Source organism: Emydura macquarii, unplaced genomic scaffold (genome assembly GCF_026122565.2).
Source record: "Emydura macquarii macquarii isolate MOO-44397 ecotype Brisbane River unplaced genomic scaffold, CSIRO-AGI_Emac_v2 contig_306, whole genome shotgun sequence".
Taxonomy (NCBI): Eukaryota; Metazoa; Chordata; order Testudines; family Chelidae; genus Emydura; species Emydura macquarii.
The window spans coordinates 11,056,100-11,080,939 of NW_027130443.1; the positions used below are offsets into that span (position 1 = coordinate 11,056,100).

Genomic DNA, 24,840 nt, shown 5'->3' on the forward strand with positions numbered 1-24,840 from the left:
ACAAGGAGCATGTGTCCATCGAATGTGCAGAGAGGGCTCAGTCCTTGCACAGGAGAAAACCTCCTCCATCGCTTTCCATAGCTGTAAACTCTGCTCCAACAGCGACCCCTCGTGACGGGATTTCAGAGATCCCAACTGCGGGAGATTGCCTGGCCTCTGTCCACAGGGCTGGCCGGAATCAGAGCCGCCCCCTTGGCTGGACACAGGCTGGAGTCTGGGCTCTTTGGGATCCCGTGTCTGCGGCTGTCAGTCGCACAGCTGTCGGCAGAACAGTCCAGCGGGATGCATCCATGGCGCGCCTGCTCCCGAGTGCAGGCCTTGTCTCTGCTTTGTGGCAAAGCCACAACCTCTGGATGTATATAATCCACGTGCTTCTCTCAGAATCCCGCAGGCCAGCATCACTGGGCCTCTGACACACAGGAGACGCTGAGGTCTGGTCCACCCTACAGACCTATGCCGGTGCAACTACATGGCCTGGGGTGAAATCTATACCCCTGAGTGACGTAGTTAAACTGACCTAAACCCCATGGAGACAGCTTCTTCCGTCGACACAGATACCGCCTCTTGGGGAGGTGGATTAACTAAAACGATGGGACTCCCCCGTCGGCTTAGAGCGTCTTCATTGAAGCACTACAGCTGTGCCGATGCAGCATTTTAAGAGTAGACGTAGAATCAGAAATGATTCGGCTGAACTTTTGGATCAGACGGTGCTTGCAACATTGCTCTTTTTGTGGGTGGTCATGGACCCTGAGATAAACGAGCGTCAAACCCTCCCCCCTTCCCCATTAAATAAAGAGACAGGGTGATCATTTTACAAGATAAAAATAAAGCCCTTACTAATTTTGCTCCCTTGCGGGGGGAGGGGGGGTTGGCCATGGAGTCGAATCGTATTCTCACCTAATGTGCCCCCTAGACACTGAACCGAGTCCCACCAATCTCATTTCACACAAGCCATGGAAAGGCCCCCCCTTATTGCCTGAAGGCACGAGAGAATCAAGTAAAGGAGACGAGAGAGAGGCATGTGGGAGAGAAATGTTTTCACATACATGGTGACGGCCCCCATGTAAACACCTAGAGAACAAAACGTGTCAGACAGGAGTAGAAGAGAGAGAGAGGAAGCAAACAAAAAAGGGAGGGAGGAGAAGGGAAGAAAGGAGAGCAGGGAAGGCTAGTAGATAACCGCAGTGGAATGGGAGTCATAGATTTCCAGCTCAGCCACTGACCTGCTACATGAAGTCCCTTCCATTCTCTGTGCCTCTTTCCTCTCCCATCCTTTTGTCCATTTAGACTGTATGCTCTTTGGGGCACGGACCGTCTCTTCCTTTGTGTCCGTACAGCACCTAGCACCGGTGGGGGCCTCTGGATGCTATCATAATAAAATAACAAGAGTCAAGAAAGTTTTCCTTCCTGCTCAGAAATTGAAACAGACGAGGCTAAAGTTTTAAGCCCAAAGCCACATAAATTCAGGAGGAAGAGGCATTGACTTCTCTAGTGCTCAGAGGGGAACCCTACGGCCTGAACAATGCATAGATTTTCCCATGGTTTCATTGACCTCTCTTGCCAATGGGTGGCAGCAGAGTTCACTTAGTGCAGTGGTTCTCAAACTTATTTGCTTGCACCCGCCACATAAGTACCTATACCAATAAAAAGAAAATCAACATGCAATTCTCACTAGGTATTAAAAGCAGTGAGGCCTGGATTCAAACAGAGCCAACGATCCATTGTAATAAGAGCAAAAGCAAACCGCTGAGTGTGGTTGATGCTCACAATGAAATGTGTGCACGCCGCGTCATAGTAAACGGGTCAGCGTGCAGATGGCAACGACATTGTGTAATGTTATGCAAGCTTAACGGAAATCCGTCAAAACGCACAGGGCCACGTACAGTCAGATGCACAACGCCATCTGAGGAGCTGGTGTGTCTGGAGGAATCAGCTTTGCTAGTTATTCATTGCTGTGGGTAAAACGTGTGCAGGACGTTTTTTCCCCCTAACATGTCTCACGCCCCCCCAGCATGAGAACCTCTGACCCAGCGAGACCAGGCCAACCTAACCCTGGCATCTGTGGATTAACACTGGCGAGGGGCTCAAACGTGCACTTTTGGCTCCGATGAGACCATTTTTAACTGCAGCAGCGTCACTCCACAGACAGCCTCCCCCACTCGCTCCATGCAGCTAAAGTCTTTCAGCAGCCCAATCCTTCAGGCCTTACTCAGGCCACTGACTGCAGTGGGAAGTTTGCCTGGGAAAGAACTGCAGGATCAAGCCCTTAAATTGCACTGACCGGGACCAATTCTCAGTTACGCCATGGCAGGGGCTTAAAATGGGTGGAGAGAGCCCCTGAGGATACTCCTCGTGCTGGGGGCCTCCCTGCCCCCTGGTAGGTGTAGAACGGGACTAAGGGCTGCATAGCACCTCTGCTCCCAGCACAGAGAGCGGGTGTGTGTAGCTAGAGAGCATGGCCAGCGCCCAGGGGAAGCAGAACATACAGTACAACAGCCCTGAGGCTGCTCTAGCATGCACCAGGGGTCAAGAAAGGCCTTGAACAAGCCCAGAACTCAGGGCGTGCAGGGATGTTTTAAAGCTTCCTTAACAAGGCCCTCCGGTCCTACCCCAAGCACAGGAATGGAGGAAGCGAGCCTCAAACCCACAACCCACCCGCACCTCACCAGGGGCAGGGGCATAGCTAGTAACGTGAAACACGCATCCCACTACTGACCCTTCCTCTCCCAACACTCACCCTGCCATAGCCTCACTATCCCAGAGCACCTCCTGGTGGCAAGACCCAGTGTTGCAGCCCCTCTGCCTCGCCCTCCTCCTCTGGCAGTCTGTGCGACGACCTGCCTCTCCAGCCAGAAGAGTCCGACACCGTCTGGGGCAGCAACGTCCGAACGCCAACACTTCCAGGCTCAATCCTCCACAGACTCTTCATCCCTCTCCAAGGGTCTGCCGAGGTCTTCTTCACTCTGGCACAGAAACGCTGCCGGCCTTGGAGGCCCAGTTCCTCCTGGGTCTAACCCTAATTATCTGCCTCCCCTCCAGGGGCCACAGAATGGGTTAATTGGGTTCTCCACCTCCCCTTAACCCTGCCACTGCCAGTGTGTGTGTGTGTGCGCCCCATCACACACCTTCTGATCAGCACCACGAGGGCCCGATCCTGCAAAGTGTTGCTTGCCCTCGCCTCGCAATCAGCAAGAACGGACCCAGGGACTTGTCCTGCTAGGTTGGATCTGCCGCCAATGGCGGGTAGCGGCAAGTCCCAAGATGTGTCAGAGGCAGGGACCTGGCCTCCTGAGTGCTCACGGGCAGAATTTCCTTATGCCCCAAAGCACGAGGGTCTAGAAACCTCTCTCGGCCATTTCTAATATTTACTATTGTAACCCTGGATTTTCCGTGCCAGCGTCTCTAATTCCTCTTCAAGTGTGGCTAAACTCTTGGCTGTCATGGCCCGGCAGGGCAATGAGTTCTGCAGGCTAATGTACTTGGTGGCGTGTGACTGGCGGCCAGGCAGTACCTCAGCTCCTCACAAAGCCGGGCCCTCACTCAGCCACTCAGTGGTGCAGCTGGACAAAGGTTTTGCAGGAGAATCGAATGTGGTGGGTGCCATAAAACGTGTTGCCTCTAGGAAATCAGAGCGGGGAGAGGGTATTTGACTGTGATGCAGGGCATGATTATAGTTGATTTGTATGACCATAGCACCAAGAAGCCCTAATCATGGACCAGGACCTCACTCTCCTAGGCATTGTACAATGTCAGAACAAAAAGACAGTCTCTGCCCCAGGGTTCGATTCCCTCCTCTGCTACTGACTTGCTCTGTAACCTTGGACAAGTCACTTCATCTCTCTGGGCCTGAGTTCCCATCTGTAAAATGGGTGGCGGGGGAGTTTGAGAAGATAAATACATTATACAAATAAAGATTGTGAGGCGCTCATGTTCTATGGCAACAGGGGCCAGGTCAGTATAAGAAATAGGGGGATGTTCAAAAGCACAAAGGATGGTTTGGTGCTGACTCCCATTGAAATTGGATGGGAATTGGGGGCCTACTTCTCATTTGGGTCTTTGAAAATGTCCCCTATAATCTCTCCTGGCTTCAGTTCCCATCGGTAAAATGGGGATAATAAAATCCATAGAGAAACCCTATCTCAAAGAGCCAGAGAGAGAAATCGTCCCCCGTCCAGTGGCGATCACATCTTTTTTTTCCCTCCCCACTGTAAAAAAAAAAGTCTAAAAACAAAACAAGAAAAGAGGAATCGAGCGTCTCTTTTTTCTCTTTCTGCACATTTGCCTTTTCCTGTGAAGTGTTTTCAGGTTAGCTTGACACACCAATCAGGAAATAAGCCTGCATCACATGCAGCAGCCCTGACAGTTGAGCAGCGAGCTAATGTGGTTGAACTGTTAAGGGAGTCGCGCCTGAGCTGGGAGGGCTCTAGCCACACAGGGCATCTTTGCAGGGCTCAAGATCAAGACCTGGTGGATGGAAATAGAGAGAAAGAGAATCCAGCTGGGAGCGAAGAGGCAGGAGATTGTCTGGGGTGGGACGAAAGAAGGATCTCGCTCAACCTTTGGGAAAGATGTTCTCAAGGAAGAAACGTGAGTTAATGAAAACTCCTTCAATATCGAAGAAGAGCAGGGCAGGAAGCCCCGTACCGCAAACCCCGTCTGTAAGTAACGCTGCATCCTCTTTCTCTGATCAATGCAAATGTGAAAGGGTAGATGCAATGGGAGGGACGGTGGCTCTGAAAATTACCAACCTTTAGGGCAGTAGTGGGGGATGGGGTGGAAAGCTACCAGAGGAAATCGGTTATCTGTCTAGAACTTGGCTTTGAAAAGATATGAGAAGATATGATTAAATGGGGGGTGGGAGGGCGAGCCAAATGCCGGGAGGAAAGAAATTAAGAAGCAGCAGCAGCAATTGGGAGGAAAGCGAGGGAAATGATTATTGAGCGGAGAGTCGTGTGCGGTTTGGCATTTGCTATCTGTCTGTGGAAGGCAACGTTGCAGCAGCAAAGCGGACAGAAGGAGTGAGTTCAAAGCCAGAGGAGAAGCTCCCCTTTATTTATATTATAGTGAAAAGAAATCAGAGGTTGGGGGGAGGCTCTCTGGGGTCAATCTCCTCCCGCGAGGTACGCCCAGCTCTGGAAGGAGGGAGCGAAGGGGGAACAGAACCGTGTGGATGTTTTTTAAACAAACTACAGGGTTCTAAAGCAGGCAAAAAGGGAAGCGCCCCGCTTCATCTTCCTGCTGCTTTGGAAACAATTGTGGTTGAGACATACGCACGCTCAGAGAGAGAGTCCTTTTAAAATATAGGTTCTCTGAAGAAGGAATAGGATGGGTCCAAAAGCCATCGAAAAGCATCCAGCAGCTTCTTAGAGAGCAGGGGTCTCCTTCCCCATCCTTCTTTCTGGGCCAGTCCTTGGGGGTTTATGAATGGGCCCGGCCCGTAGGCCCCTTGTCCGTAAGATCAGAGGGATGCTGAACAAACACACAGCCAGGAAGAGCAGCTACAGCCCTTACTCCGTAGGGCTCAGGAGCATGACGACGAAATCTGGCTTGCGTGAGCACACCCTGGACTCCTTCTCCAACAGACCCAAGGTGTGGCTAAAGGTAGGTGGGAGCCAGGGGCTTAACCCAATGGGCCAAATTCTGTCTTCTGCTTCTGACCATGCAACTCCACCCAGGCTGCACAGGTAAACCGGTGGAATTGAGGGTGGAATCCAGCCCCATGATTTCAAGTAGAATCCCACCAGCCTCCTAGCTAAGCCTGCGCGGCAGGAATAAAGCTGCCACCAGGCAGGGGACAAACCACCCTGGCGTTGCTGAAGCAACAGAGATGACACCCCATGGAGCTAATAGCTTGTAGCAGCAGAGAGGGCTGTGTGTTGTTATCACGTCTCCTGGCGAGAAGTTTGCAGGGGTCTGGCCGTTTTGGCCCGGAGATTCCTCTTGGCTCAGTTTGCCCGTCGTTTATCCTTCTGGGATCTTGGAAGTCACAGTCGCTGTCTGTCTCTTGGAGTTTCATTTCTCATGTTTGGTCTCTCATTGAGACACGTGCTAAGGCCGGTACCAGGTTTTGAGAGCGAAAGGCCCAATTTCTCCCCCAAGCAGCCAGAGCAAAGACAGCCAAAGCTTCCCCACCGCCCTGCCCTGGAGGGACCCCCTCTAGGGGTGAGGGGAGAGGGCAGTCTCCAGGCTCATCCCCTTACTGGGCTCACAGCTAAGCCTGCCACCACAAAGCCCCAGTCACTGCCAGCTGGGGTGGGTTTTGTCATGCTTGCTGAGAACTGGACTGAGACCCAGCAAACTCATTTCACGCAGAGGCTGCCAAACAGCCATCAGCTAGGAACAACTGAAAGCGGCGTGGCTCTGAACCACTGGCTTAGAGGTGGAAGACGTCACAGTCCCTCACCTAATCCGTGAGCTATACAGTTCCTTCTGAATGGCTCGAGAAAGTCCTTGTTCAAACAGGGTCTCATGGGGATCTCCTAGGCAACTCCTGCTTTGCTTTAGGCCCTTTTGCGTTGTGCTAAATAATGCTCCTCTGGCCAAAGAGAAGGCATCGTCAATCGATGGCTGCTCAGATAGGCTGGACGGTCCTTTCCTTTCTGCAACTGAAACAGTTTGTTATCAGCCATGGTTTCTGATGCAACTCTACCCCCAAACGAGACAGGGTTGGTAGGGAGTGGGTCTCCAGTCTACAAGGATGGCGTCCTATGGCTTCTGTGTTGATTACAGCCTTCTCCTGTCCCTGGCTTTGGAAGCCCAGATATGCTGACAGGACAGTTCATGTGCAAAACCCTGTAGAAGGAAAAGCCAGGTAAAAGGGGAAAGGGGGACGCATCAAGCCAAATTCTGCTGTCATTTAGTCAATGGGATTTCATGGTTATAACTCAAAGTTGTCTCTGGCCCATCATGTGTTCTTCCTCCAGCAACTACTACGCACAACGGGACTGAGTCGTCCTGAATTTGCCATGAAATACCCCACAGGAAGGCAACAAATCTTCTTTGACTTGGGAAGGGAAAAACTCCCCTGGGGGTTAGGATGTTGAACCATCGTGTGGTGACACTGTCGTGACAATGCCACGTTGCATTGCATCTCAGCATGGTGTCTTCAGTACACTGTGAGATCACGGCACATCCCTTAAGGGGGACACCCCATCCTGGAGGCAATGTCTGTCCTATTGCACCCCTAGTTGTGCCCGGGTGTCAGAGAACATGGGTTGAATTCTCTGCTTCTCCATTATCTCCTCCTGGCTTTGGTCAGCTGGCACCAGCCATACTCAACCAAATTTGTGCAGGATTATGATATAGTATCACATGCTCAGGATCCTAGTCCAGACCCAAAGCCAAGGAGCCATGTGAAACAGGGGAAATCCATTCAAAGAATAACTCGCTTTAAGTCAACGTTGGCACTGGGCAATCCACTGGAAACCGGTGTGACATACAATGACCTGTTGTTAATCTACCTGGCAGAGGATAACCCAATGTAATATAAAGTGGCATCGGATGGTTAACACTGTAATTCCACGGGGCAAAGGGGGCCACAGTGCAGAGAGAGACATCGAAAGAGTCAGTGAAGGAGAAATGACCAGTCACTGATATAAAGAAGAAAGCCAGCAGGGACATGGAAGAAGCCCAGCTAACAGTGACCAGAGAGAAAAGTCTGTGGTTTCTGTTGATGACTGATGCTTGTGAAAGACCCAGCATCGAGGGCTGTTTACTTGTTGAAATCCTTGTGGGAAGGTCTTGGGCAATTGAGACTGTTAAGGCCGCATCAAATTTTCACCCCCAGGGTGACTTTGTTTCTTGTGTTCCTTTGGGTGTTTCCACTGGTGCAGGCACTGAGGTTATAAAGCTCCGTGCCTGGCTGTCGCTGTGCAGTGCAGAGCAAACGGATCAAGGGTGCACGTGGATCTGTACCGCTGGGTCTGGCCTAGCGGCGCTCTGTAAAACTAGTACTCTTTGGAACCTCAGCCCGGTTTGTCCAGGGCCTCCAGAAGGGAGCTGATGGGAGAGCGAGAGAACGGTGCGCTTCCCTAAGCTAGCGCCTGTGCTCCTACAGCGTCTCCTGCTGGGAAAGCCTGGGAGGGGAGTTTGCCAGGAGCGCCTTCACTGAGGTCCCAACAGCACTTCCCGCCGGGTGAGGCTAGGACTGGAACAGCCCGTGCTTCTGTACCAACCCTTACAGAGGACCTTGACGAGAGAGGCTGAGTTGCTATAGACCAGTATTCTTACGCCATTTCCTACAGCATCTCCTGCTGGGAGGGGTGGATCAGGAGCAGCTGTTCGCGGCGCCCAAGCACGGCTTTCGCAACTTAAGTCAGTGAGATGCAGACTGTGAGTGGCTCTTGAATGTGGGTCTTTGCAGCACATGATATTAAAGCACGGTGTGATTTAATTATTAACCGGTCTAAATTATTAACCAGTCAGGGTGCTTGGACTATGTTATTAACCAATTACATTATCAATTTGCACTAAGTTGTTAATTTATTTGCTGTAAGGATAATACCTATATATATATATATATGTAAAAAACAAAATATTTCCATCAGACTGTTTAAATATGGATAGAATTTACAGCAAATGAAACAATGAAGAATTCACACGAATGCTGATCGCTAATTTGGCCCCTGAGTCGGCGAGGTCTGAGTATCACTGTGCTAAGCTGCAGTGCTAGTGTGATCAGGACTGGTCTTGTTCCAGGAATGCTGCAAACATTTTGTTGTATTGAAATCATAATTCATCTTTCTTCGGTCATTTTGTGATTCGCCATGATTGCTGACCTGAACGTGTTGTGATGTCAGCAGCAGTTCCATGCACGGGGCAAAGAATGCAGCCCTTATAGCTCAGAGAGGGGAATCGTTTAAACCTGCCGCCTTTTATTGGGAATTCAGTCATTTTCCTCACACCAGCTGGGTCACTCTCTGTCTTCATCTTCAGAGACTGTCCCTCAGTTGCCCCAGGAAATGTTCCTTCAGTTCCTTACACCTTTTCTTGTTACCAAATACAAACTCTGCAGCCACCTTCACTGAAGATAAGATCCTGCCCTTCATCAGAGGATCTCAAAATGATTGACAAATGTTGGGCTAAATTCTGATCTCATTTACCCTGGTGAAAAGGCAGAGTCACCCCCTTGATTTCAGTGCAGGAGTTACACCAGGATTGCTGGAATCAGAATCTGGCCCATTAGCTCATTACATCTCATCGCCTCCCTGTAAAAGGTTCCTAAAGGGGGAAACTGAGGCACAGAGAAATTAAGTGACTTGCTCATGGTCACAAGGAAAGTCAGCAGCAGAGCTAGGAGGGTCCTGACTCCCAGTGCCCTGCTGTAACAACTAGCCCCAGTCCAATCTCAGGGCTGGGGATAGACCCCACATGTCCTGTTACCCAGGCCCCCCTGACTTTAACCACTAGACCCCAGTCCTTTTCTAGAGCTGGAGCCAGAACCCAAGAGTCCTGACTCCCCATCTCCTGCTCTCACCTCTGCACTCCCTCCCCTAATTAAGACGAAGGTTCGTAAGTGTGAGGACAGCCTTGGTAACTCCTGTGGGGCTGGTTCCTCCCCACAGGCTCTGGGAATGTGGGAAGCCCCCTCTCCTCTTGCCTGTTAAATCCTCACTCATGTTCTTGTCCCTTCAGGAGCTGCCACGGAAGGATTGCCTGGAAGCACCAAACTCCAGCCTGGTGGACCTGTCCGTGTCCAGCTCCAAGCTCAGCAGTAGCCCCAGTGCCGTGGGCACGCTGAAGCGCCCCACCAGCCTGAGCCGGCATGCCAGCGCTGCTGGCTTCCCTCTGTCCCCTGCGGGCACACGGGGCATCACCAAGGGACAGAAGACCCCTGCCTCTTACAGCCCCATCGACAGCGGGGAGGGGACCTTCATCGACGTGGACGACATCTCGCAGCTGCTGGCCGACGTGGCCCGGTTTGCCGAGGGTTTGGAGAAGCTGAGAGACGTGGTCCTACGAGACGGTAATTCCCCTCGGCTCGGCCCCCCCCTTTCCCCTGGTGTCCCTGTGAGCTGGGCAGGGCAGGAAAGGGCCCCCGGCTGGGAGTGACCCCATGGAGACTTGCTGAACACAAAAGCCTGAACTGACGTTTCTATCCTGTCTTGTAAATAATGGGGCAGGGTAAGGTGGGGTAGAATGGAGGGCCCACACGAGCGCCCCAGCTCCAAAAGAGACACTGGAGTCCTGCAATCCCACCCCTGTTGCAGCCAGACCAGCAGAAGGCAGCCTACGGCAGGGAAATAGCTTGCAGCCTCGGATTTTCAGCAGCAGTCTCTGATTTCCGGGTACTCCCAATTTTGGGGGTGCCTGATTTGCACCATCCGGAGGTGGCTGAGCACCGGCAGCACCCAGTGACCTCAACCGGCACGATGGGGGCTAAGCACCTGTGACCGGACTGAGACTGTGCCCCATACATAGGCCCTTCTGTATCAGAGAACACTCTGAAAATCAGAGCCTCGCCCCGTTTGTGCCAGGGGCTGGCAGAGGGGACACTGGCTGATTTGCCTGGGGCAGCAGGAACAAGCCTGTTGGTTCAGTGTCCTTGTGCACGCACTGGGGATGATCCTGCCATGCACTGGTCTCCTGGACCCGACGTCAGCACCGGTCTTGTGCTCTGCCGCTCCCTGCACCAGTCACACAGCTCTGAATCACCCACATGGGTCACGGCTGCCTGTGGCTGGTGTTGGAAACGCCTGGCCCTCTCCCAGCTGCTTCAGTGCTGGGGAAAAGGGGGAAAAAGATTCTGCAGGGTGGGAGGAGACCAATTGTTTCCTGTGCATTGCCGTCACACCCTCTGTGAGTCCCCTGTGGCTCATGCCACAGAAATAATCCCTACGAGATCTCACTTCATCGGCACCAGGCAGCTGGCCAACCGACACTGCATTTCCCCCTCCAACTTGGTCAACCGCATGCAGGCCTAACCATGCTGTCACCCTCAGGAGCAGGGGACTAGTGGCTCTGCGCACGGGACTGGGAATCAGGAGCTCCAGGCATTTTAATCCTGGCTCTGACGCTGTGCCCCTGAACATGCTACTGTCCTGCTCTGCGCCTCAGTTTCCCCAGTAATATTACTCTCCCTTCTCTATCTCCCATGTATGTTGTGAGCATTAAAGACCCTAACACACTCTGCAGATGAAAAGGGTGACACCAGCGCTATCTAATAACAATATTATCCATGTTACAGACTTGGGAGATCCCAAAGCACCTAGCAAAAGTTACAAACTGATCACAGAGAGCTGGCGCAAAAGGCTTGTCTCCGCCCGCACTGAGTGCGGTGCTGTACTAGCAATGCAGCCAGGAGCTGCCAAGTTCTGATTTCTAGTTCTTTTCCACCCCCGTTTCCCTGGGTCTGACCTCCACTGCACCTTGTGTCATCACGTAGCCCTGTGCAAAGGGGACGTAAGATGTTCTTAGAGCAGAATTCTCCCACTCACTCACATGAAAGAACCTCACTGGGCCTGATTCTCCTCTCCCAGATATCAGTGTAAACCAGGGGCAATTCCACTGAGCTGAGTGGAACAGCATGGGCGGGCAGCTGAGGCGAGGAGAATCAGAAACGGGGATGTCTCCCGGAGCTCCTGGTCGGCTCAATTAACCAAAGCTCCATAGTGCTAAATAGGAAGCTATCCTGGACTCACTGGGCATAGAGAACTGCCACTGATGTCCGAGGAGAGGCCAGGTTCACGGCTCAGCTGATGTCAGCAAGCCCAGCCACATTGAAATCAATGAAGTCAGTCAACCCCAGCTGTCCTGAACCCACTGGGCTCAGGTGTGTAGTGTGAGTCAAGCTCCACAGGCTGGACTGAGCGGGAGGAACCGTGTCCCAGTTATGGAGCAGAGCCAGGGGCCCCAGTGGGGTGTGATCTTTAATATCCTGGGAGGGCCCCTCTGCTGCACTGGTTCTGCCAGCAACTGTGCTCTAGTATGGCGTGGTCATTTTGCCTTGGCAGCTTATGGGGGGCATAATTTCGCCGTCCCAGCCAGTGTGGGCCCAAATTTCTAACTGTTCATCTGATCTACAGATGGCATGTCATACCTCTGTGGAATGCAGCCACCTCTGGGGTGGAAGGGACAAACGCAGGCTGGAGCCAACAGCGTGGGGGTGGGCGGAGCAGTGTTGGGGCAGATGAGAAGAGGAGAAGGGGGGAGGGAGCAGAGACCAAACAGGCTAGAAAATAGGCAGGCAGGGTGAGGCAGCACATTGAGAGTGGTAACAAAGAGGGGAGAGAAGATGAGTTAATAATTAATGATCTGGAGGGTGGGGTGGATTGCACCCTCAGGAAGTTTGCAGATGACACTAAGCTAGGGGGAGTGGTAGATACTCTGGAAGATAGGGATAGGATACATAAGAACCTAAACAAACTGGAGGATTGGGCCAAAAGAAATCTGAGGAGGTTCAACAAGGACAAGTGCAGAGTCCTGCACTTAGGACGGAAGAATCCCATGCACAGCTACAGACTGGGGACCGACGGGCTAGGCAGCAGTTCTGCAGAAAAGGACCTGGGGGTTACAGTGGATAAGAAGCTGGATATGAGTCAGCAGTGGGCCCTGGTTGCCAACAAGGCTAATAGCATATTGGGCTGCATTAGTAGGTGCATTGCCAGATCAAGGGAAGTGATTATTCCCCTCTATTCGGCATTGGTGAGGCCACATTTGGAGTATTGTGTCCAGTTTTGGGCCCCCCACTACAAAAAGGATGTGAACAAGTTGGAGAGAGTCCAGCGGAGGGCAACAAAAATGATGAGGGGGCTGGAGCACAGGACTTATGAGGAGAGGCTGAGGGAACTAGGCCTGTTTAGTCTGCAAAAGAGAAGAATGAGGGGGGATTTGATAGCAGCCTTTAACTACCTGAAGGGGGGTTCCAGGGAGGATGGAGCTAGGCTGTTCTCAGTGGTGGCAGATGACAGAACAAGGAGCAACTGTCTCAAGTTGCAGTGGAGGAGGTCTAGGGTGGGTATTAGGAAACCCTTTTTCCCTAGGCGGGTGGTGAAGCACTGGAATGGGTTACCTGGGGAGGTGGTGGAATCTCCATCTTTGGAGGTTTTTAAGCTGTGGCTTGACAAAGCCCTGGCTGGGATTGTTTAGCTGAGGTTAGTCCTGGTTAGTCCTGCTCTGAGCAGGGGGTTGGATTAGATGACCTCCCGAGGTCCCTTCCAACTCTATGGTTCTATGAGTTCTCCAGGCTCTCGCTGGCAGGGCCTGTCCCTGACAGAGCGTGTCTGAAAGGAGGCTGGGTGCTGATGTCAAGGATGACGCGAGGCAATGGAGAACAGGGCCTTTAATCTCTATTGCTGCAAAAACATGTAGGGACCTGTCTGACCCCTCTCCCATGGAGCCGGGATGCGGAAGGTCCTGCTTTCACCTGCTGCTGGTGCTGGTGGGCAAGGGAGGGGTGCAGGAAGGGAGATGGCAGTGCCCCCCACTGGCCAGTGCATGGCACTGACTCCAAAGGTGCATGGCCACAGGGGAGAGAGGGGCCGCTTCCCAGGAGGAAAAAAACTCGGTGTCCAGGGGGGTGGGAGGGCTCCAGAGAGGACGGGGTCAGGGGATGCACAGGATCCCATATGGATCCGACAGTGGCGTGCTGGGAGGTGGTAGAGTCACCCAGAGTGGGAAAGCAGAAAGGCAGTGCCTGCTACAGCCTTTCCTCCTGGCTCTGGAGCAAAGCCGCGGCAGCTGCCACGCGAGGCGAGGAAGAGGGGTAAGAAGCCGAGCAGGGGAGGGGGATCTGGGACAGGATAACATGACTTCCTGCCTGCGAGCTATTTTCATCTGCCCGCCTTTCCTGTTTATGCAACTGCAGCGCCAGCGCTGGCGGGTGGCACCTAGATAAAGCCCTTGGAGTGGCACCATGCACCTCCTCTCGCCCCGTTCGCCCCTGGGAACCGGCCTGGCTTCTCAAAGGCCGTGAAAGTGGCTCTCTTCTTTACCAGGAGGCCAGGCTGGGTGTGGGAAGTGGCCCTGCAATCTCTGCCCTGTCCCTTTAAGAGTGTCCCTTTAAGTTCTCTGTAGGAGACAAAGGAAACTGTATATTCCCCCCACCCCTAACTAGGGTGGGGCCCAGCTGGGGGTCACATGATGACTTGTTTTTTCGCTACCAGCCATGCAAACATGTTGACGCACTCCCTGTTCCAGTGGAAAACACCGTCTGGAGGCCCCGGTGTGTAACATGGTGCGGGAGTCCCCATGGGGGGGGGGAGTGGTGCAGTGACCCACGAATCAACTCCTGCAGGGTGAGCCCGTCTCTTTCTTACCAGGGTTTGATTTGGGACCCAGTCCCCATACAAAAGTCTACCTTGCAGGCTTATCTTGCGTCCCCTGTTTGGCCATCCCTGCTTGGTCCTGGTCGCAGTTGAATAAGGGCGCTCTAGATCCCTTGGACCCTGGCACGGTGGTTGAAGTGGGAGCCCAGTGCTGCATTCTGCAAGAAATGCCAACATTTCGGGGTGCGGAGGTTATTCTGAAATGGAATGAAGTTCCAAAATTTCCCAAAAACAAAATCCTCCCCCTTCCCCCCCCACCCCCACCAAATTGTTTTGGGTCAAGTACAATGTTTTGGTTTGAGTTTGACTTTTACATTTTTTTTATCATCTAAATTAAACTCCTCAATGAAAAGCCATTTCAAAAAGAAAAGGTCACAAGGCTGGTTTTGGTTGCTCCCGCCCTCGCAATGAAATTTAATGGAAATTGACACGTTCCTGCTGAAAGGTTTGATTTTAACAATACGGGAAAATGTTTCCTTGGGAGGTTTTCAACCAGCTACGCCTAGGTGAGGGGGTGAAGGGAGGGAGAGAGGCTGGCCTAAAGCGAACTTTGTATGAGTTTCCGAGGAAGACTGAAGCGGTTGGGGCAGGAACCATGTATGCATGAAGGGATGTGGCAATGGTTTGGGGGATCCGACTGTTTTGGGGGATCCAGCCCCCCCATTACGTCTCTTCATCCACCCCTGCTCATCTGTGACACAGATCCTGGTCCTATCCCTGCCCCCAGCCCCACACAGCCCTTCCCAGCCCCTCTGACCTCTCTACCTTCCATTCCGGACATGGCCTGGAAATGTAAGAGGAGACAGAGAATGCATAGGAAATCCCTTTCACCCTGACACTGAGCTAGGGGGCTGGGATGTAGGTGGTGGGGGGAGGAGGGTTTGCCCAATCACAGAAGTCACTTTTCCATCAGGGTCCTTCTCTCTCCTCCCTGCTCTTGTGGATTTCTCTCCAAAGAAGGTTGCACCATCCAGTCCCAGAGTCACAGACACTGGCCTTAGTTCCTGGGTTTGTCTGTGGTGAGGTCACACAAGGCCTGGTGTCCTGGCTGCTCCTCCTCTCCTAACATGCAGGTTTGGATGAAAGGGATCAGTCTGTCTGGACCTCACACCCCATCATTTCCTCTCATCCCCCTTATTTCCTCTCATCCCTACTTCCTAGCAGTGCTTCTCTGGAGCAATGCAGGCTTCCCACACCCGTAGCAGCACAGCTCTTAGAGTGCCCACACAGTCCCATGTTCGCACCAGGGGCCAAATTCTGCTCTCAGTTGCATCTGTGTAAACCAGAGTGACTCCACTGAGGTCAGTGCAGTTCCCTTGGATTTACACTGATATAGCAGAGCAAAATCTTAGTGCAGAGGGTAGACTGACTGTAAAATATTGCTCACATAGCACCTTTCATCCAGGGATCTTCGAGCACTTTATGAACGCTCCCAGCACCCCCGTAAAGTCAGAAAGCATTAATATCCCCACGTTACAGATGGAGAAACTGAGGCATGGAGACGGGAATGTGACTTTCTCAAGGTCTTGCAGTGTCAGTAGCAGAACTGGGGAATGAACCCAGGAATCCTGACTCCCAGTCCCAGCTGCTCTAATCAGACTCCACTCCAAAGCGGTGAATTGACCCCAGGGTTTCTGACTCTGGGTCCTGTGCTCTAACCACTAGAGCAGGTCACATTCCCCTGTCAGAGCTAGGAAGAGAACCCAAGAGTCCTGGCTTTGTGTCACTCGCTCTGCACCACTGTGCCTGGCAACCGAAGGAAAAGAAATATATTTTTCCTTCTGCTAGCTTCTGGCCCCTCCAGGGCAGAATTCTACTGCACCTTCTCAGTCTGGGGGCAGCTGTGATCAATGCAGGGCTGATGGGGCAGAAACAAGGGACGCTGGTGGGCAGCTTTATCTGGAGAGTCGCAGAAGGGAGCTGGTTTCCTGGGGAAGCTCCCAACATCCAACTTCCTTTCCTGCCAGTAAACAAACTTCTCCAGGACCCTGGAGTCAGTTCCTCTGCTCACTCAAAGAGTGAGCTGGGCTGTGCATAGGGAGAGTAGCCAACTTATTTGCTGCATGTCTGATGGGTAGCTGAGAAAATCCACCCAGCAATCATCCGAAATTACAGCAATAATGGACATCTGGCAGAGGAGGGCGGAGGCACCAAGATGCCACTGGGTCCCTCTGGGCTGCGTGGCAGGGAGTTCCCATCCGGGCAGGGAATGAAAGGAAAGGAAATTCTCAAATTGCTTTCAAGGGAAACTGCCACCGAGGAAAAATCACTGAGATCAACCCTGCCCCCCACCTTCCTCCTGCTGTCCCAGTCACACGGCAGCCAGAAATAAACTCCCAGGGCCTGATTCTCCATTGCCCCGCACCTGGTGTAAAAACATCAGGGCATGGTGGGTGGCCAACACCTCCGGCTCCAGACTGGGAGCATTTAACGTCCGCTTTGCACAGGTGTAAATGACTGCGCCGGGCGCTGGAGGGTCAGGCCCCCACACACTGGCTGTGTCAGCCAGGCACTGCCTCCTGCTGGGAATCTGTGCTCCGATTGTCTTGGGATACAGCGAACCTCTGCTGGAGACAGATAAAACACTCTCCCACTGCTACTGCAGGGCCGTTCCCTCTGCTCCGTTCTCCTGGGCTGGGGTGGTTCAAAGTGCCCCAAGCAATGGAGGGTTTCCATCACTTCCCTTTGGAAGCAGACCGCCCCCAGTCTGGAGTCTGTTTTTGTAACATTCACCTGAACTTTCCCTTGGGTCAATTTCATCTCATCACTTTGTCTCTCTGCTCTCAGTTGTCTGAAGGGTGGGGGACAGGTATAGAGGCTGCTACTAGCTAGCAAGGCGGTTAGTACCATATTGGTAATAATAGAGCTTCTATAGCACTTTTCATCTATAGGTCCCAAAGCAAGTCAGTATCTTTAACCCGTTTTACAGATGGGGAAACTGAGGCAAGGGGCAGGGATGTGACTTACCACTCAGCAGGCCAGGGGTAGGGCTAGGACTAGAATCCTGGTCTCCTGGGCCCCATTCCAGTGCACTCTCCACTAGGGTGCTACCAGGCGTCTAGCTCTGGTGCAGTGTGAGGGTGAACCTGCACGGAGACAATGAAAAGGGCACGACTGAGTGTTCTGACGCATAGCAGGGACTGCCCCAGCGGTCAGGCTTAGGAACAATGCTTTATGTGCCTCTCGTGCTTTTCATCCAGAGCTCTTACATCATTGCCCAAAAGTAAGTATTCCCATTTTCCAGATGGGGAAACTGAGGCGCAGAGAAGTTAAGTGACTTGCTCAAGGCTACCCAGAGAATCAGTGCCGGAATTCAGGGGCCGGGTCCTCAGCTGGTGCAAACTGGTGCAGCTTCACTGAAGTCAGGAGGGTGATGCCGATTTCTTGTATGGCCCCCATCACCATAAAATCTGAGCCCTGCCCAACTCCCATGCGCCAACCACTAAGCCACAGGCCCTAATGCACTGTGCGAAAGGCTAGAGGGTTCGACCTGCACAGAATCCCAGTGCTACTCTGAAGGCTCTTTAGTCATCTCCTCCCAGCATCCCAACTAAGCGTCACCCCCGACACACACACTCCCCTCCAAGACAGCCGGCCGCCGAGCGTTACTGGAAGGACAAGACTAATTTAACAGGCAGATCATGCCCTGACATCTCCTTGCGCCTGCCTTATGGACTTTCCTCCTCATTAAGGTGCTGCTCCGGCCTCAGGCCTTAAAACCCAGCCCAGGCTGGAATGCGGAGGGTCTGACACAGGAAGGACAGTTCGGGAGGAGGGGAGATTGGTGACCCTGAAAAAGGCTGGGCACCCCGAAGCTGTTGGGGAGGGGCCTAGGACTGGAAGAGCAGGGTGCTGCAGGCTAGGATTGAGGCGCGTTGGTGGAGCTGGGTGGGGGAGCAGCGCTGGAATGGCAGGGCGAGGATTGAGGTGCACTGGGAGAGTCGGGGAGCAGGACTGGAATAGCAGAGGACAAGGGGAACTGTCTGTGCGTGGGAGCTCGCGTTGCTATGACCCTGGTGCACCTCTCCCCCAGAGCTCCCTTCGCCAGCACCCAGGTGACTTTACAGAACCAGCCTGTGTAGAGAGGACTGTGAGGGGCTCTCACTGACCACACTGACCCGTCTCTGTTGCAGATCCCTTGGAGTCTCACCGGCCACTAGCCCACGAGTGCCTGGGGGAAGCCCTGCGCATCCTCCGGCAGGTCATCACCAAGTACCCGCTGCTCAACACCCTGGAGACCCTGACAGCTGCAGGAACCCTCATATCCAGGGTCAAAGGTCAGTCCAAGCACCTGTCTCCGGCTGGGTCATGAGCACAGAGTAGATGCCACCTCAGAGGCTCAGCAATTCTGCTCACTCTTCACTGCGTCCCAGCTACCCCAAGCGGTTGGGATGGACTCATGGGAATGGACCCTGTTCAGATCCAGCCCCGGGCTGGAGGCAGATGGATGCTGTCACTCTGGAAAGGCTCTTTGGGGCTGGGGTCAGGGCTGCATGGAATCAGTGGTGAGGGCTCAGTCCCATCCTTGGTTTGCAAATGTCCTCTGCATCCAAACCACGGCCACAACCAGCACTAGTCTGCTCCTTGCTCACACGTGCCGCACGCAGAGGCCGAGGACTGAAGGGGCTACGGAGGCAGTGCCTGTGATATTCTGCCCACATACCCCTTTGCTTGCTCATGCCGTAGACCTCTTCGTGCCCATCGGTGCAAACCTCTTTGGGCAGATGAAAAGCCTCTGTTGGTCACTAGCGTGAGCTACTCACTGGGCCAAATTCAGAATGTGGGCCCCATGGAGTCAGTGACATTACACCAGGAACACGTGTGGCCCTTTGTCTGACACGTAGCACCTGTACCAGGCAGGAGCCAGCTGTCTCAGATGAGCGGGAAAAGCAGCGTGGATTAGCCACATCGGTCAAGATCTAGTTTAATTTCCTGGGATTAGAGAGAGTCTGGCCTGAGGGCGCTGACGGATGGGGCTGGGTTGCAGCTGGGAAAGCCCAGTCATACCAGAGCTTTTACAAAGGATCTGCCTCTTCTCTAGACCAGGCGTCCGATGAGCCCAAGTGAACGATGCCAGTGGGGAACTTTCCAAAAACAAACCAGGGCATGGGAGAGGGAGGGCTGCTTTCCCCGCTGATGTCATGGGCCTCACCCTGTCATGACCACATTGGCATGAAGATCTCTGAGAGTCTTGTAACATTCATCATTGTGGGTGACAGGGACCTAGGGCCAAATCCAGATCCTGCTGAAATCAGTGGGAACTTGGACCTTGACTCCACGGGGACGTTTGGCCTTTCAGTCGTATTTTCCCCTTGCACACCACATGGTGCTAGGTGCTAGGCAGTCGGTGTCTGCAATGATGTGTTTTCTGGGTCTCTCAGTTCCACTTTAGGGCTGGAACGGGGGTGCAATATTTGTGGTGAGTCCTTGTCTGTCAGAAATCCACCTCAGGCTCCCCTGCCCAGACTGATATAGCTTTTTGGGCTCCCACCTGTCTTCCACTGGAACAAAATTGCTCCTGCTTGGCCATGAAAGCTCTGCGTGTCAGGAGGGATGTCTTTGAGGCTGGTGCAGGAAAAGGAGGGTAGTTGGAAAAGGAAAAAGACCTACTAGCTCACCAAGTCCATCTCCCTGCAAAGCCAGGAGACAGACTCTGATTCTCCTCTCCCGTCCCCTCAGTTTCACATCGGCGTAAATCCCATGGATTGCAGTAAACCCTGATTTACACCTGGAAGGCCTAAAAGAGAGCATCAGCCTGTCACCAGACCCGATTCTCCACTGCCCTGCGCCTGGTGTTGTCATTTACACCTAGGCGAAGCGGGTGTGAAATGCCCCCAAGTCAGAATGCTCCACTCCACGCACACCGGTGTAAACGACATGCCAAGGCAGCGGATAGTTGGACTCCCACCAACGAGCCCACGGTACAACATCAGGCTCTGCATATGAACCTCCCAAGAGACTGGGGATGTTTGGATCCAGGGGGTTGGTACAGACCCACCCCAATCAATAATAAACACCTGGCACTCAGAACCCCACAGATTAGCTACTCACTTGCATTGGTGTGAATCAAGAGCCGCCCCGTTGAATGGAATGAAGTTTTTTGTTCTGCGTTTGTAGAGACAGGCACAAGGGCGTCCTGGTCCATGACTCAGGCTCTGCGGCGCTACAACAATGGAAATAATAAACAATAATAAGTGAGCTCAGAATCAGCCTTTACCTATTCAAAACGCTCTAGGGGAGATGATCCAAAGCACAAGTCCCTATTTTTTATTATTATTATGAAGCCCCTTGGAAAGTCAATGGGTATTTGGTGCCTCGCTTCCACTTGTGCCTTTCCAAACCTGACATGTACCGTTCAAGCAGCTAATGCAATGAACGGATGAGCTACTGAACTGATCTCGCACCTTGAGCTGAGCCAGAGTGAGAGGGGAATAGCAAATTCCTTCTTCAAAGGCATTTAGAAAAACTGGGTGGTTGACTAGGGTGGAAACGCGCACCTGGGATTCCGATGAGTGGGACCCAGGCAATGCAGTTCCCAAAGCTGCCAGCAGTGCAGCGCTGTTCGTTTTGCAAATGTTGTTTTATGGGCCTGATTTGTAAAAAAGGATCCGTAGGCACAATTTTGCATCCTCAGCGAAGTGGTGGTGCAAAGGGCTGGTATTTAGGTGCATATCTACGCAACCATGGATGTGATCCAGGAAGGTTTCTAAATACTGAACATCAGGACTCACTTCTCATTGACGGTGCAAAATCGGGTCTGCCAAACTGGGGGGCCAGGCTGAAAAAACATGTACAAGCTGGTCTATTTTCCAGCAAGTAGGAAAGAAAACGTGTATTCAGCTGATATTAGGGGTGCTCAGGGTCTGATCCAAAGCCTGTGAGGGAGTCTTTGGAGCCAGGCCTAAAACTGTAAGGACTTTGGAGCAGGGGCAAGCCTTCAGTTACCAGTTACCTGGCATAACGGAGCTCAGATTCTTGACTAGGCCCTCTGGGTCCTACCACAATACAAATATTAAATATAACGAATCACAATCGGCCACCATCTCCCTGGCAGCGCCGCGTGGTTAGGTGACGTGATTCTGTTGAACCTGCCAGTGCAAAAACCTTTTCAGAGCACAGTGTTACAACAGCGGTGGGGGGAGGAGGGGCGGCTGACTTAACCACACACGGAGCACAACATTTTGCGTCACCGCCCTCATTTCCTGAACACCAAACCGTAACCACAAGGGACAGGAAGTTCCTCTATAGCCGGGTGGAACAAGATCTGCTGATGGGCTTAATCAGTGATTGCCTGTCAGGGCCTCGGCATGGCCTGTGACATGACTGTCATGGCGAGCTCTGACACGAAGTGGCTTTGAAAATGAGGGCTCCTCTGAGGCAGACCGTCGGCTGACCTTGAGGGGCAACAAGGTTACAAGGCAGATTCTGGCCTCCTACATCAGGGGGCTTTGATTTTGCATCGCCCTGCAGCTCATGCCGTCATTTGCACAAGTGGAAAGTGGGTGTAATGTGCAACCCGATCAGAACGGTAACATTTCACACCTGCTTTGCATGGGTGAAAATGGCTGCACGAGGGGCAAGGCGATGGAGAACCGAGCCCAGGGTGAAGGGAACGCAGAGCTTGGCCCATTCTCTTTTTACCATTTAACGTTAAAACCTGCAGCGATTCTACTCTCCATTCATGCTGGAGCAGATGCCGACCAATTCTGCATCTGACCTATTCAGAATCCCTGGACTTGAAATAGATGGGAATAAACTTCTCCTTTTCTTTGGGATTTGGAGGATGCAGAGCCTGGGGTGATGCCTCACTCTGCCAACCTGACCCTCCAAATGGCAGCTCTGCGCAGTGCAAGCTGCCTTCTCTCAGTCTGGGATTAGAGGAGTTCGTTGATCAGCCTTTTCCATCTCAAAGCAGAAGGCTCTGAAGAAGCAGGGCAAGAAATGCACAGCAGTAACACATATTGATGTTATCTCGCACAGTAGCCCACCGGGTAGCTGGGAGGGTTGGGATGCAACTGACCTTAGGGGAAATATAGGCCAAACCTGGGGAAACTTTTGCTAATGCTGAATGGGGAACAACCTGCCAAGGGAAGTGGTAGAAGCCCTATCATTGAGGGCATTTAAAACTGGACTGGACAAAGCCCAGGGGAATATTCCATGGGACCATCCAGAGCTAACCCTCGCCAGGGTGCTGGACCAGACAGAGCCTAGGTAGGCCTTTTCCAGCTCTAATATATATCATGATATGATATTGCTGGGCTCTGCTCCGAGGGTCTCTGAAGTGCCTTAGAAAGGTACTGTGGCAATTAGCACAATTAGAAACTGGGGTCATAAATCCACGATTGTTTTGTTGGTGGCGCCTACGGTACGTCTACATTGCAAACAAAACTGCAGCAGACAGTCTCAGAGCCCGGCTCAAGTGTCTTGGGCTCGTGCTATGGGGCTAAAAATGGCAGTGATCTGCCAGGGAGGGGGAAGGGTCTCGGAGACAGGGTTCCAGCCCGAGTGGGAATGTCTACACTGCTATTTTTAGCCCCATAGTATGAGCCTGAGTCTACTGAACTGGGCTCTGAGACTTGCTGCCGTGAGTTCTGCAGTGTAGACATACCCCTGGTGACCCAGGACAGAGGTACACTAGAATTGTCTACAAGGGGCAGCTGAGTCCAAGAACAGAGACTTCCTGGTCATTGGCAAAGGGCTGTTTTGCAGTGGACATTAGTTACAAAAGAGGTTTTGCTTCTCTTTCGTTTTCAGGTTTCCATTACGAGGCCAACAATGAGACGGACAAGCGGGAGTTTGAGAAGGCTCTGGAGACCATTGCAGTCTCCTTCAGTAGCACGTAAGCAAACCTGGGCCACCTGCGGCCTGAAGGACTTCCCCCTCCCCCGGCACTGCCCCCTTCCCCGCCGACTGTCCCCAGCCCAGACAGAACATGCCGCTGCGCCCTGTCCCATTGCACACTCACCCCTTGACAGGCGGCCGCCGTCTGCAGGCAATCAAGACAGACTGTTTTCAGTCTCCTCCTGCCTCCTCTTCCGCATTGAGCAATTGGCAGAGCTTTTCCCCTTCATCTCAACCATAGGGGCTAAATCACTTGGGGGCTGGTCCAGTCCCCACGGACGCCAATAGGAAGACACCCCCTCCCCCTGACTCCAGCGTGAGTTGGATCAGACCTGGGGCCTGGCCTCTGGCCGAGTCCAGCACTCTGACGCGGGATGGAAGATCCGATGTGCTGCGCTCGGGTTAATAACTCTAACCGTGCTGACCATCCATGTCCTCCTTCTCCTTCTGCCAGCGTGTCTGAATTCCTCATGGGAGAGGTGGACAGCAGCACCCTCCTCTCGATACCGCCCAGCGACCAGAACCAGGTGAGTGACGCCTGCTTCGTTCACGCAGATCTGCAGCAGCCTGCTCCTCAGTGGGCTGGAGGGGGCTGTCGCGGGGGTTTGCTTTTATTCTGGAGCACCTCCGCTCACAAGGCCCGGCCCGCAAGAGAAGCAGCTACGTGCAGTCTCTGCTCAAGAACACGTAGGGGCAATTAACCCAGAGGCCTGGCCGTGCCAACTTATCCTGGAGGGCACCAACAGAGCGGTCCGGGAAACATCACACAGGACTTGCCTGCCTGGTCCTGCTCCTGCCATTCACGAGGACAAGGAGAGATTAAAAGGGCACATGCACGTAGATAGATGGGTGAGAGATAGCTGACAAGTACGTCACCTAGGACAGAGGGTGATCTTTGTGGACCAAAGAGGACAAGACTGAGAATCAGGGCGCCTGGTTTCTATTCTTGGTTCTGCTGCTGATTTGCTGTGTGACCCTGAGCAGATATTCACATGTCCCCTGATGACCTTCATGTAGGACCCCAAAGCTGCATTTGTCAGATCAAAAGAGTTTGCTCCTTATTCTGGGGCTCAGTGAACACAGAGACCCGCCAGCAGCCCCAGGTTTCTATACCCACGTCCTGGCATCTGAAAAATCCCAGTGGTAGCCTTCTCCTCCCCTGCCTTCACCCGTTGCACTTACTCCTTACTCGCTGATGAGTTCTTTTGCCTCCCCACTCCTACAGTCTATGGAGAACCTGTACGGAGGGATCCCTGGGCAGGGTGGAGACGGCATGTCACCGGGCATGGAAAACTTTGATTTAGGTGAGTGATGTTTTTCATATCCAGTGGCTGGGCGCAGAATAAATGCTGCTGGATGCAGGGAAGTCTGGGCAACAGGACGAGCAGAATGGCTTAGAGGAAATGATGTTCCCTCACCATTGTTCAGACAGGGAACTATACTGCCGTGAAATGTGCAGCTTGTGGCGTTTCTTTTCGTCTTGGAGCCAGCAGGGGGTGGGCAAATTCTGTCAGGCAGCATTCCTGGAAACCGCCATTGCCCATCCAGCCAACGTATCCTCTGAGATTACAGCAAAGGGATCATTATCATTTTTTATTGATACTGCAATAGCATCCAATGGCCCCAGCCATTCTGCGAGGCACTGCACGAACATGCAAGAGACAGTCCCTGCCCCAAAGAGCTTCCAGTGTAAGACCAGACACCACAAGCTGGTGTGACAGAGAGAGTGGAGCAG

General features: G+C 52.8%; 1 protein-coding gene across 2 annotated transcripts in view; it reads left to right on the forward strand.

Moving 5' to 3' along the window:
* Nucleotides 1-4,395: 4,395 nt before the first annotated feature.
* Nucleotides 4,396-24,840, forward strand: part of ARHGAP45 (Rho GTPase activating protein 45) — a 42,225-nt gene continuing 21,780 nt past the window's right edge. Inside the window, exons 1-6 of one of the 2 annotated variants that reach the window (XM_067559106.1) lie at nucleotides 4,396-4,658; nucleotides 9,634-9,964; nucleotides 18,398-18,541; nucleotides 23,019-23,103; nucleotides 23,560-23,632; nucleotides 24,331-24,409. In XM_067559106.1, coding sequence (XP_067415207.1) covers nucleotides 4,569-4,658; nucleotides 9,634-9,964; nucleotides 18,398-18,541; nucleotides 23,019-23,103; nucleotides 23,560-23,632; nucleotides 24,331-24,409 — 802 coding nt within the window. In that variant the 5' untranslated portion in view covers nucleotides 4,396-4,568. Of the gene's footprint in view, nucleotides 4,659-5,466; nucleotides 5,602-9,633; nucleotides 9,965-18,397; nucleotides 18,542-23,018; nucleotides 23,104-23,559; nucleotides 23,633-24,330; nucleotides 24,410-24,840 lie in introns of those variants that run through there. The other variant, XM_067559103.1, reaches the window with a different exon arrangement.